General features: G+C 42.0%; 1 protein-coding gene across 4 annotated transcripts in view; it reads left to right on the plus strand.

Annotated features, from left to right (window-relative positions):
* The window catches only part of LOC132256201 (neurogenic protein mastermind), a 30,801-nt gene that overhangs the window by 8,214 nt on the left and 3,185 nt on the right, over positions 1-19,402 (plus strand). For 3 of the 4 annotated variants that reach the window (XM_059752464.1, XM_059752466.1, XM_059752465.1), the window contains exon 3: positions 14,155-15,477. In XM_059752464.1, coding sequence (XP_059608447.1) covers positions 14,155-15,477 — 1,323 coding nt within the window. Of the gene's footprint in view, positions 1-10,907; positions 11,592-14,154; positions 15,478-19,402 lie in introns of those variants that run through there. The other variant, XM_059752467.1, reaches the window with a different exon arrangement.

Here is a 19,402-nt window from a genome sequence, read left to right on the forward strand (position 1 = left end):
GAGGGAGAGAGAGAGAGAAAAAAAAAAACACTCGACTCACTGATTGCAATCTTGCCAAATATTTCTGCTCTATCGCAAAGCCTCATATGGGAATTCTTTTGGGTGGAATTTCATGTTGAATGATAAGATTTGTGTGAAGTGTCGCTTGTATTGCGCGTCCACCCCAAGCAAGATTGATTTTGTGCCTCTGCTGATGACTTTCATGATGCTCCCTCTCTCTCTCTCCCTCGCTTGGTTTTACCACTTGCACGTGTGCAACGCAGTAAAGTGATTACATTTCGTATGAAATGCTGGTGCCACCCTTAATTCTGCCCAAGTGACCGTCGCGTGATCGATCCGAAACGGGGAGGAAAACTCTCACCATTCCTGTGCTGTGCAGAGATGGAAGGAAAATGGACTGTGGATGTCATTTTGCCTTCCCCTCTGGGCTAAAAACCTAAAGTGATTGTCTGTAAGCGCTTGAATTTGACCCCACAAAACCTCTCTTTTCGGTCAGAAACATTCCCTCTAATGCAATTTCTGGATATGGCAATATTTGACAAAGTTATATTGAACGATGGAGAGTGAAAGAGTCACAAAAAGAAGGCTACTTTTCTACGAAGTTTATCAACAATGTTGAGTTCTTTGGCTGTGAAATAAAGTTCTGAAGTCAATAATTGAAAAAAGAAACACAATTTGATATACTTCAGTAGAGATGTTTCCTCATTTGGTGGTAATCAAGTGAATTTGCAAAGATTTTTCATCTTCTACAGTCATTTTTAAAGGTTTATTTTGAAGTGTTCTGAATATTTCCATTTCCAGACAAATTCTTGTGTATTTTTGACTCAATGTTTATCAATGTGAAGCGCAAAGCGCTTCAGTTCTTACTCTGAATCATTGATTTGGGTGCGAAATGTCTTTTTGCTTGACAAATACACGTGCTGTGCTTCCCCGAAGGCGACGAGAAATATTGTGTGTGTTGACTTTTCACCAAAATCACACAATCAAAACGTATGAAAATCTCTTTTTTTTCCCTCACTCCACTTTAAGGTCATCCCAATTTGATTGATGATGGCGCGATGTGAATTTGCGTAATGATCTCTCACTCTACCTTCGAATTCTCTCTTTCTCTCAGTGTGTTTCACTGACAAATTCAACTTCGTCAATGATCACCTTTTTCACACTTTTCCGAATGCTATTTGACTGAATTGCGACTGTAAACTACTGCAACAGCAATAATTCTGTGATGGCGCAGACAAGGGAAATATTCACAATATGTGCCCTTGATATTTTAATTGCATAGTTATTTCATTGCGCGCGATTCAATGATTATTTTTTTCAACTTTATTCTCTTCTCATCTTCACTGTTCGCTTGATTTTTGCACAGAATTCTGGATGTGAAATGATTTCTCAAGGATTTACACGGTGTCTCTGAGAGAGCGACAAGAGAGAGAGAGAGAGAGAGAGAAAAATCCACTATAAATCCTCTTTTCTCCCCTTTTGTGCAAAATACTGGCAAACTGGCAAACTTGTGCCCATTTTGTGGCAACTCTGAGGTAATCTCTCTGCCCTCTGATGAATATGGAATTTTGTCAGATTCACTGAAGAGAGAGAGAGAGAGAGGGAGAAATAGGAGTTTCTGGATAGGGAAAAAGGTTCGTGCTCAAAACTTCCTGATCCGCATGAAAGCCTTCAAGTATTTTCTCATCTACTCTTCAGATTCTGTCACTATTCCTGACTCAATTTCGTCAAAATGCCATAAATCAATGCGGATCCATTGCGGGGAGAAGTGCACGGGACAATATGCGGGAAGACCGAGCGGAGATTTGGGGGAAATCGGTGATGTCATCGAGTTAATCAAGACTCTCTCGCCATCATTAGGCTCCAATGCAAATTGCAGGAGTGCCTCCGCCTTTGCCGCAGAGCAAACCGTGTAATTGGACGACAGTGGCTTGACCCCCTTCAGCAGGGGGGGTTGGACGCAGTGCAATGTGCGCATTAATAATGTTTCAGTGATAATTAACGATTTTGTGGCTTGTTTCATCAACAATGCACCCGAAACATGTTTACCGAGGTGAAAGAGACAAAACATTATTGGCCATATCTCATGTCATTCACCCTCTCTTGTGGGGATTAATTATGGAAACAAAACCCGATGGGGTTTCGGGGAAAAGCCCCATCGAATTACGCACTATTAGATTTTTAATCAATTTCCGACACCGGCAGAGATTTTTACAATCATTTCTCGCATGGTCAAAAATTTTTTTTAATTACTACAATGTATTAATTTTGCGGCCAAGCGCAACGGCATTTGAATTTAAATGCCAAAATTGGGAATAAAAAGCGACAGATCTTCATATGGAGCGATTTCCACTCTAACAGAGGATGTTAAAGATGAGTTATATTAGTTTAAAACAGTGTTTGGTATTCAAAGTCAAACATGTAAGGCTTAAAATGGGGATTGTGTTAAAAATAAATTGACCACATTAAACAAGAATTAAATTTATTGTACTTTGATTTCATTTAAGAATTTTTTATTTTCAAATTTGCCCCCAAATCAGGGAAGATTGTGAAAGTTTTTTCACTTCTTTCAGCGCAAAGTTTCACTGAAGTGAGAATAAAAAGAGTGAAAAAAAACCCAATTAATTGCATACTTGCGATTCCGAGCAACACTTTTTCTAAATTAAATGATTCTCAATGAATGATTCATTCACACAACACAGAATCCGGGTTGTTTCTTGAAAATCCTGCTCAATCACAAGCTCAAGTCGAACGTTTTTCTCTTCTATTTTTTCATTTGAAGATGCACTGGAAAAAAGCGTGAATCATTTTATCAGTGGCGCCCGATTTGAAATACTTGCGCGAATCACACTGATAACTCGTCAATGTCATTCATTAGGTGGAGGAGAATTTCAAATTCAATAAAATTGTGCGATTAAATAGAGAGGTTTATTTTTTTCTCTGAGAATTTTTTCTTCACTTCGACTTTAACAGAATAGAGAGAGAGTAAGAGCGAAAAATGTGGTGTTTCTCAACAAGAGAGAGAGAAAGAGTGAGAAAAATTAGCAAATGAATAACTTCTTATCTGGGCAGAAAAATATGCCTTGACTGTTTTGATTTGTGACACCGAGAGAGATAAAGTTTTTGCAGAAATATTTTCGTTTAAAGCGCCTGAATTTTAGCTCTTGGTGAGAATGATACATTTATATATATATATATACGAAATTTCCTTCTGGACAAATCGATAATCTGAGGTTCTCACTTTGTAATGTTGCCTCGAGAGTGGGTGGGAAAATCTCCTCAAATTCCCAAGTTAAGGGTTGAAAGGTGATGGGAGGAGAGAGAGAGAGTGTGTGTGTTCCTTTTGCCTTTCCAAACTGAGTTGAAGCTGTTTTCACTCGCTAGATGAGGGTTGAACTGCACCGAAGCGGATTTTGTCGCACTGGTGAGCATTTTATCCATCGCAATTCCGCCAGCCTTCAATCTGTGTTTTGTGGGGTTTCTGGCTTATGAGCGAGACATGGCAAAGCTTGCGCACTTACAAATGCTCACAAGATGCCCCAAAGTGTGGAGCTTTTTTGCGCCTCTACAATCTCTTTGGCTCTCACAAATTGTTGGCTTTTATGCTCCTCGCGGCCACTGAAAATTCAAATTTCAATATTTCACTCAATTTATGACTTTCTCATCCTTTCTCTTTCGCGCATTAGACTTTTTTTTTCTTCTCGCGCACTCACAGCGCGCCAGAGTATTGTGTGTGTGTGTTGCGAAAGAATCCCCTCGATCGTTGCGTAATTCCAGCACTCGCGTTTTTTTTTTTGCTAATTAGAAAGAGAGAAAAAATTAGCACGACATTGAAGTTTTTCTCTAGTTCTTTTTCGCCTCGTTCGTTCCTCTCTCATTGCCTTTGTTGGTTGTTGTTTTGTTGCTGTTGCTGTTGTTGTTGTTGTTGGGAATTTTGGGAGAATATGCTTTTGGACTCTCTTGCTATTATATCGTTTTGTTTCCGCTCTGTGGTGGAATTGATTTCGAACTTTGGCCTGGAAAAATCGATATCGTGTCAGGGAATGGCCGGATGTAGTTTTTTTTTCTCTCGATTGGTTTGGAGAAATTATAGGATAAAAATTCAATTTTTCTGACAAATGCGACAAATGTTATCGGTTCTTTTTTCCGTTTTTTTCTTCTTCTTAATGTACATTATGAAGCTGGAAGATATTCTGTGGTGTTCAGAGATTTGTCAGCAAAATACTTCGAGACGTCTGCGATCGACGATCATATCGCTCTTTCTCTCTTCTCTTGCTTTTGTCGCTTCTCTCTCTCTCTCTCGTTCATCTGGAGGCATTTTTTTCCTTCGTGCTGGCTAAGTTCATGTTGTATTATACAGTCGCGTGCTTCACTTCACTTGGACTTGTTTCACAATGGCTGAGGAGAGAGACAGAGAGAGAGAATGTGAGGCGGAGAAGGAGAGGAAAAATGTCGAGAAGAGCATTCTCAAATGCCTTTTTTCCCAACTCTCTTGGCTAAATTGTATAATTTTTGTCTGTGAGGAGAGAAGTGAGAGAAACCCACCTACTGTTTTGGGTGGTGAAGGAAGAATTGGACGTGTTGATCCAACAAGCACTCGTCGTGTGTGTCTGTGTGAGAAGAAACTTGTACATTTTGATAAGGAAAAATGAAGCATAATGCGCGAAGAGGGGGGGATATTCTCTGTTTAATGTCCAATACACACAGGTGATGAGGCGCTGGTGGTGGTGAATTGTGAAGTATCAGCAGAAATAGCGAAAAAGTGCGCTTCCAGCACATGATTTGCAAGGTTAAGAGTTAGCACGGAGTATGAAATATTTCGTATTTATGCCACAGCACGTCATAGTTTAATGCACATCGAGAGATGGCTCAAATGCAGCGAAGCATTTGTGGAGATGGACAAAAAGACCTTCCATTTGTGCGGTTCTCATGGTGGGGGGAGAATGATAGGGAAAAAAAAAATGAGATTCAGTGCCTAGAAAGCGTCACATATCGATTTGTATTTATACATTTGTACTTATTTTCAAATCACCTTCATTTGCCACATCGCGGAGAAACTTTAGGGGCGTTTTTCTCTATCAAGCAGTGCCGATTATCACTGAATAGGGTGAAGATAAGCCCATTAAGAGAGGATTAACCCTTTCGATATGTCTGTGCGGATGATTTTTCACAATAATCCTCAAATGAGTAGTAAAAAGCCCCTTGAAAATTATTAGGCATTCATTGCTTTGATAATTCCTTTTTGCAATTCTATGATAGTGATTTTTATTAAAAAAAAAATTTTTTTTTGTATTGTAAAGTGAAATAAAACTTTTCTATTTACAATTTCTCCTGATAACAATAAGTTATTGACTTTCTTATCATTTGTATAAAAAAAAAAACATTTTCCAAAATGTAATTATTTTAGTTTCTTTCTTTAACCGTCAATTTCCGGATCATATTTCTGAAACATTTATTTATATAGTGTTTATAATTATGTTATTGATTGATATTTCTCAAAAAAAAGTGTTGCAAAAGGACCTTAAACGCCTTGATACTCAGTCAATGGGTAAATATGCAGTTATGCTCCGCCCCCTTGATTGCCACGCCCACGTGATTGATGTTTTGTGTCTCTGTGTTGCACAAAAAGTCAGTTCACAAGAGTGTGCAATGGAAACGAAGTGTCAATGAGGAAGGCAATACTTATCAAATAGGCACACAATATTGAAGTCTCCACTCCGCGCCACCCTTCTTGGCTATAATTAATTCATTCGTGTAGTGTTGCTGTTACACAATGGCGACAATTCAAAACTGAGTCTTGACTGTGGCTTATTCGACGTCAAGAAAGTGGTGAGAAATGGAATGAATTATATGCGACACGAGAGTGTGTGTGTCTGCATGGCTTCTATAGAGAACGGAAGAGAGTTCAATCTTAACATAATTGGGTGTCAAAGCGAATTGTGAGTGAGACAGAGAGACAGAAGAAGCTCAATTGTTGGAAATGCTAATGGATGAAAGGGATTGAATTTGACGGTTTTCTCAATGTGTAGATTTGCAGGTTATGAATTTCTAAGGGTAGCGTGAAATTTACACTGTGTGACCTTTTCCGGCTCTGACGTCACTCGCCATGCATTTCCCTTGGAGGCCAACCTTGTTGGGGTGACGGCAGAAAATAGACATTCTCAGCGCCCACGTGATGGAATTCTCCGTGGCCCTCGACGAATTGGTTTCAAGGAGGTGAGCTCTGTGGTGGAGGAGAAGAAATTAAGGATCTCTCTCCGCGTGTCTTTTTATAGATGTGCGGGGCTGTTCTTTTTCTCTTTTGGCTTGGGGTGAAGACGACGAGGCGGAGAAATTTTCCAAAAGGTCACTGACGATTGCTTCTCCGTCCACTCGACGCAGCGTGTAATATTTAAACTCTGCTCTTTGGACTTAAAGACGGGTTTATTTTTTTCACATTGAAGTGTAGTTTGAAATTGATGTTTTCAAAAGGGTGGCGCGAGAGGGAAAATGTGGAAATATCCCACCCCATTTCTTCCATTTTCTTTCATCTTCAACAAGTAACAATGTGGCGTCGCTCGAGGCGTCCGGGAAGCAGTTCTGAGTGACGTCAGCGTGGAAAATAGGCTTCCGTGTATTCTATCATTAGACAGAGGGACGGGGTGGTTTTTCTTCGGGGGTGGTGCGTGTGCGTGGAAAAGAGGAGAATTTGTCCTGAATTGGATGGCGTCTGTGTTACAAGTTTGGGCAGTTTTGAGGCCATCTTTTCATCGATTTGTGATGATGACGATGGGGGGAAAAAAGTGGGGAGAAAATGGGAAGATGTGTGTTGGAACACCTTTAAGTTCACTGGGTAATTTTCATTAAAACACCTGCCGCGAATTGCCCGATAAATTCATTCACTCTTTCACTCAGCCGATCGAATTTTATTTCATTTTCTGTCGGTTTCTGGATGAAAATGCCCGCGCTGTGGGACAAGAAAGTAATAATGGGGATTGTTGGGGAAAAGTTGAGGAATTTCAATTCAATTACTTTGCTTATAATGTCTCCTTGGCTGGACACTTTAGGAGATTTATTGGATTTCACCCGAAGAAGCCAAATTATCTGACTGTCTTCGTTGAAATTTTCATCATAGGTTTGGTAGTTTTCATGAAATTCCCCCGAAATGTTGCAGTGTTGAATGCGCAATTCGACTACTTTCAGGAGTAATTAAAATAAAGGGTAAAAGTAATTAATTTAACACTGTATTGAAACACAATGTTTGTTTTTCTCTGTCAAGCTGCTGAAATTCCGGATTTTCTGAATACAGTGAAACTTCACACACAGTATTTATTGACGAATAAAGGGATGGAATGAATATTTTAGTTGACACAATCTTTTCAGCAAATTAAACCCTACTGGCGGCTTTTCAATCCATAAAATTGTTGAAAATTGATGTTAGGGGAAAACGGGGCAGAATGGTAAAGGTGTAAATTCGGTCAATGCGTGGGGCAGTTTTGTTTTAAAATACTGTAAAATAAAAAAAACCCTTAGATTTTCTTATCCTGGAATCCTGAGAAGATTGAATAAATTTCCGCCTCCAGCTTTTCATCTTTTTAGGGAAACACTTCGGAAATTGATACTAAAATTTCGCAGCAAACTCCCCTGCTTTCCCCTATGTTAAATTATTGATTATAGCTGATGATTATAGAATGCTGATTAGTGATATTTTGGCGCAAAGTTATTTTAAGCTACAATATTCACAATGTCAGCCAAGACACTTTCTTATCCTATCCCAGGTGAGTCTTGACTGTTGGCGTGAGTGGGATAAAGGATTCTTTTGTGCTGAAACTTTCAAATACACTTCCGATTTCTCGAAAGCTGATGCGTCTTGGCGTGAAGTGTGAGAGAAAAATGTGCCAAGGATGATCAAATTTGGGGCCGGAGAGAATCACCCTCAATCGGCGTGATTCTCCCCATTGACGCGGCCGATGGAGTGCCACTTTTGGGGTGTGGAATTCCTCTGTGTTGGTGTGGAGAGAGTCCATGAGATTTATTGCCGGCAAGAGGGTGCCTTCTCGGCGAAAGGAAATTCGATCCGGGCGGGCATGTCATTGCGGAAAGCGAAGGACCTCCTTTGCCTGCTTCCCTCCTTTTCACGGCTCATGCGCGGAATTCCCACACTCTCGAGCGCGCGCGGGCATTTGACTCCCTGACTCAGGCCAGATTGCGAATGTGATACAAAATTGTCTCTTGAGCGAGAGGGATGAGATGGAGGGAGAGAGAGAGAGAGAGTGGGATAAAAAGGCAATGTGATATGGAAAAGTGGGTGGTATTGGGTTAGGCGCACTTTCCGCATTGGGCGGGAAGGGCCGGGAAATTTAATCTGTCGATGCAATTTTCCCGGCATGGCAGGGAGATTTCATGGGGTTCCTTGGGCGTCAATTATGGCCTTCAAAATTGCATCCAACGAATGCAAATTGATAGTGAAAAATTGAATTTTAGTCAAACGGAAATTTGCTGTTTTTGCCGAATGATGATGATGATGAGAAGAAGGGGATGGAAAATGACGAATTTTTCCACGCTGATTTAAATCATAGATTCACTCTGTGCACTTTTTTTTTTCTCTCAACTGTGTGACGTGTTGGATTGAAAAGAGGATTGATGAATGATGAGGTGGGGGAAAATGCGGAGCTTTTCACGTTTTTGGGTGGTGTGAGGGTGATTTGAATGAAAAGTTGTGTGGTGGAAAAAGAGTGCGCGCAATACAACACAGAGAAAACGAGGAAATTGAGAATCTCATCCCTCGAAGACAGATTCTCTCCTAGTGGGGAAAAATCGTTGAAAATCCTCGAAACATTTTCATCGCTCACTGTCATTTATATCTTTGTGTGGAGAGAGACCAGAAGTGAGAGATGAAAATGCTTTGGAGGTTCGTTTTTTTTTTATTCTTCGTCTCTTTAAGCCACCATTGGCGAATGGGAAAGCCAGATTGTCCAAGATGATATCACGAGACATTCTTTACATGGCAAATTGCAGCAGTGAATCGCAATTTGTTGCATTTCACCCTGAGGGGAGAACGAGAGTAATTAGGCAAAATGTGCTTCGGATAGGGAAATCCCTTAAAGAATTGTCGGTTTGTGTCTTGGATTAGGGAGGGAAAAACGGTCACGCGGGATCGATATTAAAATTCAAACTCGCTTGCTTAAAATTTTTCCGGTGACTTTTCTGTAATTAAAATACTGGGGGATAGACAATGGGGATAAAAACGTGTGCAGAATTCTCTCTGCAAATGCCTTTGTTGCATGTTGTGCAGAGAATGGAGTAAAAAGCAGTGAATATTCCTAGTGAAGTTGTGAGGAACTTTTCAGACTGTTCGACGGTAATTGTGAGTGTCGGTGTTTCTCTGTGGAGTGCTCAGAAAGCACACAATTTGCCTGCTAATCCTCTCTTTCGTGGCTTGAATTTTCCAGCGATGCAATTTTCCGCGGTGTGAGATAAATCGTTGGGGGGGTGGTGGTGTGGAGGGGGGGTGGGTGAGTGGGGCGAGTATGAATTTAGTGATTACTGTGGGCGAGAGGGAAAACATTGCCCTCTGACACGCTTCAACCTCTCTGCAGAGCGAGAAGACGCATGTTTTCCATCGCTTTCTCATCATGCCAAAATGGCATTCTGTCTCTCTCACGCGCGAACATATTGTATCTGCTGTGTCACTCGCGCGGTGTTTGCGATTTTCCCAATTTTCACACACACCCCACCATTCCTATCCACCAAATCCGGCGCACGACTCGCGAGGGGGTGGAAAAGCACTCAGCAAGTGTCGCTTTTTGCTGAGCTTTTCACAACTCGTTGCGCCAGAGCGAGACGGAGCGACGGTGAAAGCGACTGAGGGTGGGAAGGCACTTGAAGGGGTGTCTGTTGGATGGTTTGTAAGGGGATCCGCAGTGAATGGCCGTTTTCCGCGTGCATTATCAATATAAATGACCGCAAGCATGGAATTGGGAGCTGGCGACGCACCCTTCGGGAGGACAGAGGTTCAATAAGTCAAAGGAGACAAATAGAGCCGGTTGTCACGCACTTACGATAGTTGAGAAGAGGGATAAACTGATCTGAGAAACATACAATGTGTGGAGATCTCAACTAGAAATGCGATGTCATAATTTATAAAAGGATAAAGGCAGCATGAAAAACACGTCTAAAGCACAAATCACAGTTGATAGGGAAGAAGATTGATAACAAAGAAGCTTGATGACAAGGAAAAATGTTGTTCTGCAATGTGTAGAAGAATTCAGCAATAGATTACCTAAATTGAAAGCTGAAATGTGAAAAATATAACTCATAAATGGTGCCAGAAGTGGGATGAAGTAGTCCAATTCTGCATTTTCTGTGCAAATTTGACTTGTAACAAGTCTCTAATTGAACAGTTTCAGCACTGAATTGCTTAATAATATCACCGAAGTGAGGGAAAGAGGAGTTTTCTTTCGAAATGCGCATCCCCTTTGGGAAATGCCTCAATGATAAAGTGCAAATTTTCCCGCAGCAACAGATAGTTGTCTCGTTTTCACTCTCCAGCATTGGTTTTGGGGCGCAAGGAGGGAGGGAGGGAGGGCAGAGGGTGGCCATTTAGAGGGTGAAAAGTCAGTCATTTGCCATTATTTGTAAAGGAGAATCAATAGGACGATCACCTTCATTGATTGGCGGATGAGATTTTGCAGGAAATGCTCATTACTTGTGCTTTTATATGGAAATTTTACGCTAATCCATAAGGTGTGTGTGTGTATTTGTGTTTTTACGGGAAATTTTCCGCCCCCGTTTTCACAACTGAGTCACACTGTGCGTGTGTGTTTGTGTGTGTGTGTGAAGGAAGTGTGGCCACATAAATTATGAATGAGTGCGGAGGGAAAATTGTATCTCTGAAAATTGCAATGAAACTGGGTTGATCTCGCTCGCTTTTGGGGTATTACGGATAACCAGGAGTTGTCTCTGTTTGTCGTGAGTGGAATATGTGGTGGCGTGAGTGAGTGGGAAAAGCACTGGGGAATTGGTTTGGTATACACAATTGGAACTTTATCGGGCAAGAGAGGAAATTTTCACTGGCGTGAGCGAGATTATTTTCCACATCCAGCAGTTGCTTTGTCGTCTTCCTGATGCGAGGGTGTTGAAGGAGTGCGCTAGAGTTAGTCGAAGGGTGTCTTTCGCGCTGTTCCAAAGTGGATCTTTCTTTTTTTTTATTATCTGATTTGCCAAAGAGTGCGAAGAGTTGAGGAGAAAAAGTTCAGATGTCATGAGATGTTTTTCGATTGATGAAACCTTCCGGCTTTTTTGTGTACTTTTCACGCTCTTGCCGAAGACACACAAGAGTAAAAAAAAAAAGAGGAAAACAACACATAATGAAGTGTTTTCCCAATAAAGTTATTACTGCGCGGTGTGTGCAAAAACAATCACGATCTGGCAAAGTGAATTGAGGCATAAGTGAACAATCAGAGAGTGTTGCGAGAGTGAAGAGATATTTTCAATCTATTTACAATTGATGACTAAATATAGCGATAGGGAAAAAATGATGAAAATCTATTTTGACTCTCTGTTCTGTGGTGGAAATTAAATAAATAAAAGCTGACTACATGAGTATATGGGTAAAATGTTTATACACTTGCTTCTATCCTTAAGAGATTTTTCGTGAAATATATTTCCAGAATTTATGTCAAGCACCCTCACTTTTTTTTTCTCTTTTCTCTCTCGCATTAATCTCACATAGTATTTCACTGAGGAAATCATTCCACAGATAAATTTCCGATTTAGTTGCATTTGTGTCACTGTTCTTTGTGTAACTCAAAAAAGCATGCAATTTGCGTTTTATCGATATTTTCTGTTGTGAGAAAATTGTCTGGCGCACAAAAATTTATAACTCTATCGAAGAGAAAAAAAAGGACGTGATGAGCAAACGTCAAGGCTAGCTTATGGGCGACGCAAATAACTCGAAATGTGACCAATTCAATTTAAATACAAAATGTTCAAATCGCCATAACTCTGCTTCTTGAATACGTCTTAGATTAGACTATAGAAGTACCTGAAAATTACTTTTAATATAGCTTGAGTTTGAAACAAAAATCGGTGGTCAGATGAGATTCTGTTGTTTTAAAGAGTTCATAATAGTTAGTTAGTTCATCATAAGTTCGATTCTGTTGCATCGATGAGAATCACAATCTGGACATACTAAAATCGTATCCAAATGCATAACAGATTTTTTAAGATACATGCGTTTGAAGTTAATTCAATATGGCGGCCTACGTAATGGCGTCATAGACTAATGGTAGATTTGGCCTACTAAAGGGCGTCGATATATGCATTTTGATGGAGAGATTATCGAAATCGGCCGGTGAAGAGCGGAGATTTAGTTCGGTAAATGTGTGAACTTTCACCTTTCATATCTTCGCTCTCAAAACATCAGACGCCACAAGTTGGGTATCATTGGAAAGGTCTCAACTTCACCTGCAACATACTCAAATTTAAGCCCAATCAATGCCATAGGGGCTGAACAAAGGATGAAAATCTGTTTTATGGATATTCAAAATGGCCGACGGAGGTGTGGAAAGTTAGATTTGACGTCACCAAGCTCAAGCGGCAGTAGGAATTTCGTCATATTTGGCCTCCCTGATGTTATTAAGATCGATTTTGCCACATATTAAGAAGACAGCGACGAAGAAATCTTTGTGAACGCACTCAACTTGAGATGAGTTTGTGATCCTGAGAAATGGCACTTTGTTTATTTTCACGAGGCCGTGGATTTTCACTGCCGAAAAAAGCAAGTGCGTTGGTTTTTCTCAAAAAAAATGTGTGGCGGCGATGATGATGAGGAAGAATTTTGAGTGGAGGCGCGCCCGTTAAAGTGTTAAAGAAAAATTCTGGTAATTAATATAATTTTGTGTGTGTGTTTTGGCGCGATTCTGTTTTTCATTAAAAATGAAAAAAAAAAACTTTTTTCTCGCCTTGTACTTGCTTCGATACTGAGCTTTATCGCTTCGCTCGAAGATCGCGTCGTTTTTGAGTTGTTGATTGCCGAAGTGTGTGTTTCGGTGGAAGGAAAATAAATCCATAACAGGGATGGATTTATGAGAAGATCTTTTTCACGTTGCGTATAAAATGCCACACAATTTCCCTGACAGAAGGTGTGAATTTGTCACACTCGAAAGGATGCTCGCAATCCTGATGAGAGAAGATCACGCGCGCAGTGCGTTTTGCGGAAATCAAATGGCAAAAGTTTTGTCCCTTGACGGATGGCGAACAGTTTTCCCCAATTGAAAATCACCTGGCTTTGGGCCTGCCAAACTCATCTCTTAATTATAGATTTGGCGAGAATTGTGTTTATTTTTGGCGAGCGATGCTCGAAAGACAGGCAAAACGAGAGAGAGAGAGAGAGAGAGTGAGCAAATTTCTTGTCTCATTTACACTCTGTGTCATCATTGCGTCCTCCACTTTTCCATGCTTGTTTTTCCACTGTGGAAAATTGGCTCAAATCAGCGCTTGTGGCGAGAGTTCGTTGAGTTTGTGAAGGAAAAATTAGGCGCTCATTTTCGGACTTCCCAGAAATATACTTAAATTGCAACAAATGTCACGAAAATAATTGAGGAAAAAACATGTTTTTTCAGCAATTAAGAAAAATTATTGCTGATATTCTAAGCAGGAAGACAGAACGAATCCAATATGAACGATTAGCTGTGAAAAGTCAGAGTCAATCTTTAAATCCTTGCTGAATAGTTCAGTGTTTAATGTTATGGCTAACTTTGACTTTTCCAAGTGTTGTTTGTAAGACTTCTTCACATTGTTTTACTTCTGTAACTCGGCTGTTGTACTCAAAATAGCATTTTAAAGGTGGATATGATCATCGAAAACCATGAAACCTTGACGAATTTGGTGTCAGAATTGGGATTTTTCACATATTTCTGGTTAGGAAAAATGAAGATTTGGCGGAAGTGAAATTCTGCATTTCACATTGATATCAAAAATTGTGTAAAAAATCCGGAGTTTCTGAAATACCAAATCTATGTTCCATTAAATTTCTCTCATCACAGTTTAGGTGATCCTAAACTAAACTAAACCAAACTTTCCTGGCAAAGTCAGCTGAAATGCTAACGAAATACGAAAGCTCAGCTTATTGACGTCCTTCTTCTAACGCGCGTTCTTTTGTGTCGTTTGCAGCAACAGAAATTCCTCAAGAGACCATCTGACGAAGTTGAAGCTGGTCCCGACAGTTACGAGCCCCCCGTGAAGCTCCAGCACAACGGCTCGGAGAATCTGACAAAATTCTCAGTTGAGATTGTGCAGCAACTCGAGTTCACCACGTCCGCGGCAAATTCGCAGCCACAGCAGATCAGCACGAACGTGACAGTCAAGGCGCTGACCAACACCTCTGTGAAGAGCGATGGCGGTCTCGCGGCGGGCGGCGGCGCGGCCAATGGGGCGACACAGCAGCCACAGCAGGGCCAGGCGGCGACGAATGGCTCTGGCGGGGCGCAGAAGAGCCCCGCGGCGCCCCAGATGGACCTCGGCAACCTGGTGGAGTGCAAGCAGGAGCCGGACCATGACTTCGCCGATCTGGAACAATGCGCGGCGGCGCTGGAGAAGGACGCCGCGGCCAACGGCCACTTCCCCGGCCTGTCCGACCTCATCGGCGACGACACGAATGACGAGAGCGACACGTTCAAGGAGCTCATCTCCGATCTGTCGGACTTCCATCCGGAGCTGCTGGACTTCGAGGAGAAGCCGCAGGTGGAGATAAAGACGGAGGACAAGGAGCAGCTGCAGCACAGCCTCATGGAGGGCGGCATGATGAAGGGCGGCGGGGCCGGGAGTCCCATGACGCAGTTCCCCGGCGGCGCGTTCAGTGATAACCAAAGTATGGGCAAGAGGGGCTTCGGCGGCGCCGGCGGCAATGGCGGCGGCATGTCGGAACTGAGTCCGGCGGCGCAGACGCTGAAGCACATGGCGGAGCAGCACCAGCACAAGAGCGCCATGGGCATGGGCTTCCCGCGGCCAGGACAGGCGCAGGGCGGTGGCGGCGGTGCGCCGAATGGGCAGCAGCAGTGGTTCGGCGGCGGTGGCGGCGGCGACTTTCAGGGCAACTTCCACAAGAACGGCCCCCCGAGCGCCGCCGGCAGCTACCCCAGTCCGGACATGGTGAAGCAGGAGATGATGTACGCGCAGAATGAGTTCGATCTCAAGCGGATGGCGCAAATGCCGCCGGCGCAGGCGAAGATGGGCGGCGGCGCGCCCGCCGGCGCGTACAAGCAGCAACAGCAGTACTCGCCGTACGGCTCGCCGAGCAGCATGTCGAACCACGGCAGTCCGGGGCCGGGATTTATGGGCCCGCGTGGCGGCCAGGGGCCGCAGTCGTCGGGGCCGCCACGACCACCCTCTGGACCCGGCGGCGCGGGCCCGCAGGGCGGCCAGGGCACGCTGCAGATGAAGCAGACGCAGCAGCTGCACATCAGCCAGCAGGGACCCGGCGGCCACGGAATTCAGGTGAGTGCTTTCGATCCATTCAATCAGCTCTTTGGCTCCGCGGCGCGACAACAACGCGCATTGTCGCACTCAAGGGGGAGATATTGTGGCTAGAAATTGTGTACTCATGAATTATTTTAGCTGATCGTTTTTGGCAATTCTCTTTTCTTTCACTAAAATATCTATTCTAGTGTTCTTAAGTTGTCATTCTTTTAATCAATCAATGTCGTTGTTCAATTCGCTTATTTTAGTATAGGGGTAAATGGGGCAGTTTCAGATTGGGGCAGTTTCAGATTGGGGCAGTTTCAGATTTCTTAATTTTCTCAGAGATTTTCACATGAATCAATTTCTAGTCTTCACACAATGTTTGTAGTCCTTAAGGACTACAATTGACGAAAATTTGCACAGGATAGCCTTTACTGTTTAGATAAAATAAGTGAAAATTGAAAATCACTCACAAACTAGAATTTTGCTGCCGAATTGATTGTGTGTTTTCTCCATTAAAAAAGCCATAATTCGCGTGAAATACAATCAAAGGTTATTGAGAGTTAAGTAGAGATCATAAATATGCCCGAACTTTTCCTCCTGGGCACGGCCCTTTCAGTGGGTGGTGGAAAATGCACAAACACTGCCCACGGGGCAGACATAGATTCCTTCGCGGGGCAGTTTCGGATCGCCACGGACTGACAACAGCGCGCTCTGACAGTCTGACGCAACATCACGGTCGAAATTTTCTTGTGGCAAATATTGAAGATTTTTCACAAAGTGCCGTTCTGTGCTGCATTGCTTCATCACGTTAAACGACTTCTTAGTTGAAAAGTGAGAAAATACACGCGAAAATCACTGATTAGAGCAGAAATTTCGAGAAGCACATTTTGCGCGGAACTTTCGCAGCGCGTCAAGTTGCCACCACTCACGCATGGTGGCGTTGCGATACAGGAAAAATGACGGGCAACTTGCTTTTCGCTCAGACATTTTGACAGTCCGTGCAAGGGTCCAGAAAAGTCGCGAAAATATTACTTTAAAGGCGATTTTTAGGGAATCAAACAGTGTCAGTGTGTAGATTAGAAACCAAAGTGATCATTTGCCCGCGATTCTACAATTCCACAATGGAATTTATGGTAAATATCAGTGAAAATCTGAAACTGCCCCATAGCAATCCGAAACATCCCCGTGCGGGGCAGTTTCAGATAAATTACAATATTATTTTCATTCTCCTTTAGAGGAAAAAGGATCAGTTTTAATGCCCAATGAAAGGCATTTTCTGAAGCTCAATAGACGAGAGTTTATTTGAGCGTTGTGATTATTTCAATATATTCAGCCGATTTTTCAAGAAAAAATCCTAAAGTTGGAACAGCATTTTGAATCTGAAACTGCCCCACTTACCCCTAAGACTGTCGAATTGAGTTGAGAAAAACCTAAAAAAAAATGTCATTTTATAAGTGAAAAACACTCATTTAAAGAGGTTTTTCCCAGTTTTAATATGGTTAACGTTTAGATAATTTATTATTCTAGTCAGTGAAGATAAATGAATATTAGTTGGATTTTTTCTACCAAAAATTGATGAAATTTATGCAGAAAGACCGATTTAAAGTGGAATTGTTTCCACACATTAAAGTTACCAATTCTTTAACAATTCTTGGAAATTATCTAGGTTAATTCATAGTTTGCAGTTTAATTCGTAGAATTGTTGTCTGTTTCATTACGAATATTTACTTAAATCGGTGAAATTGCCGCGACAACAACAGAGACTAATTTGATGAATGATAAAATGTTAAATAGTTGAGGATTGAGGCGTCGCCATGCGAGTGGTGTACAGATTCTAGCCGCACTATCTCCTCCTTGGCCACACTCTGGGCGCTGTGCGGCGCGTGTGGGGACGCGCGGCGTTTTTTTTTTGTGTTTTTGGGGAGCACAATCTCTGAAATTGCGCCAGAGTTGGGCAAAAATTTGCGTTTGTGTACATGTTGTGCTGATAAAATGCTGATTAATTGATGGGCATGGTGGAGGAAAATGAGCGTGCAGATGTGGAAAGAAGTGGGACAGAATGGGGAAAAGCGCGTGGGCACTTTTAATTAGGGGATGGTCGAATGGGGAAATTCTTGGATTCAATTGGCAAATTGATATGGAAATAATATTGGCTGTGTGTGCTGAAGGTGTGTGTTGTGTTGTGCGCTCGTGGAGAGTTCATCGGCAATGCCAAAAAAGTTATGACACACACAGCACGACGAGTGAGAGGGGGGGAGAAAGGGAGGGAGGGAGAGAGAGGAGTGAGAGAATATGAAGCGTGGAATGTTACCTTGGAGGATTTAGTGTGTTTCTTTGCCATTGTGCTCGCTCTCACTCCCTTTACTCTTAATTAATCTAACTCGAAAGCGCACAGATAACTTTTGCGTCATATACATATATATATATAATCTTTTTTTTTTTACTTCTCTCCCCATTTTGTGGCGCGCTGAGAGAAAAATTACCAATGATTTTTTGGCGGCTTTTGACACACTCGCGAGAGACTTCCTCGTTTCATTGTTTCACGAGTAAATTGAGTGGCCAAAAAATTATATTATGTGACATTTAGCAGACCGGAAGGAGTGTGTGTGTGTGTGTTTTTTTTATGTTGTCGCTGCCCCTTTTGCAAAAATTCTTAATGGAATTCGAAGGCTTCGCGAAGGTTTTGGGTTTCGTCATGAGAAATGGGAGCTTCTTGGGAAAGTTCCTACAGGGTGTGCAGAATTGATGGGAGAAACGATGCTCTTAAGCGCGCGCTCTTCTTTGGGCATTTCCTCATCTAAGAGACTGGCGAAGCACAATGTCTTGTGGTTTCAAATGCCTTCTCATCATCCCGGTGTGTCCGGTGTTGGGATGGGATGTGAGATAGTGAAGAACGTTTTACACACAGAGAGAATGAGAGATTTTAATGCTTCTTTTGCTGTGTGTTTTACCTGAGTGGTTGGGAGAAGAAGAAGAAGAAGAGAAAAAAAAGAGAGAGAGAGATGAGATGAATTGAGAAAAGAGAGGATGAAGATACGACAACGCAGAAGCAACTTACACAAGATTTATGGTGAAATCAATTCAATTCCGCTATCTTGTGGTTCTTTTCTTCTTCTTCACCTCCATACCAATTCCTCTCCACAGTCAAGTTGTGTCGTCGTTTTCGATGCTCTCTATATAGTGTATGTGTTTTTCTTCTATTTTTCCCTCCTCCTGAAGATGGAAATGCCTCCGTGTGATTCTTGGCCGAGAAGAGAGAACACACATTGGCGCAGGATGAACTTGAGAGTCACACTGATGAGATGGAGAAGAGGTCGATGTGAAGGCATCTCCTCTTCTTGTGCACATGAACTCGGATGTTTTGCTATTTTCGCTATGTAGAGAAGATGATGATGGCATTGCAAGAACAGTTTCCATGGCATGGAACAGAGAGTTCTATTGAGATTCTCAACATTTGCTTGTACAATTGCAACAGAAATTCCATCGATACTCAGTGAAATTGGTTGATTCAAATAGGGGAAAACAAACGGTGTAGTAAATGGCAAAACATCTCCACTGAATTATATTTGTCAGTTAAAAATCACTGACTTTTCTGCATTTATCGACAATTTGTTGAGAATCGAACTCGCGATTCTGAAGTTAATGTGACAAAATGACCACTTTTTTGCATCTAAAATTTCATTAGTTCAAATATAGAAGAGAAATATATTTTTCACATCAGTATTCTTCGTTTTCTCTAATAATTCACTCTCTTTTCTACCCTCTTAATCAACTAGAAACATAAGTGCAACGTGTGTTTTGAGTGCCAATTTATCCAGAACAAAGCGCACAAATGCTTCACTTACTTCTTCATTAAGTCACTTTATCCACACAGGAATGTTGTGAAAAGCTGCTCAATTTGTCAAATATACAGTTTGTCGCTTTTCCTGTAAAATCTCTGCACAAACAGAAGAGACTT

The sequence above is a fragment of the Phlebotomus argentipes genome, unplaced genomic scaffold (genome assembly GCF_947086385.1).
Source record: "Phlebotomus argentipes unplaced genomic scaffold, Phlebotomus argentipes genome assembly contig_5, whole genome shotgun sequence".
Taxonomy (NCBI): domain Eukaryota; kingdom Metazoa; phylum Arthropoda; class Insecta; order Diptera; family Psychodidae; genus Phlebotomus; species Phlebotomus argentipes.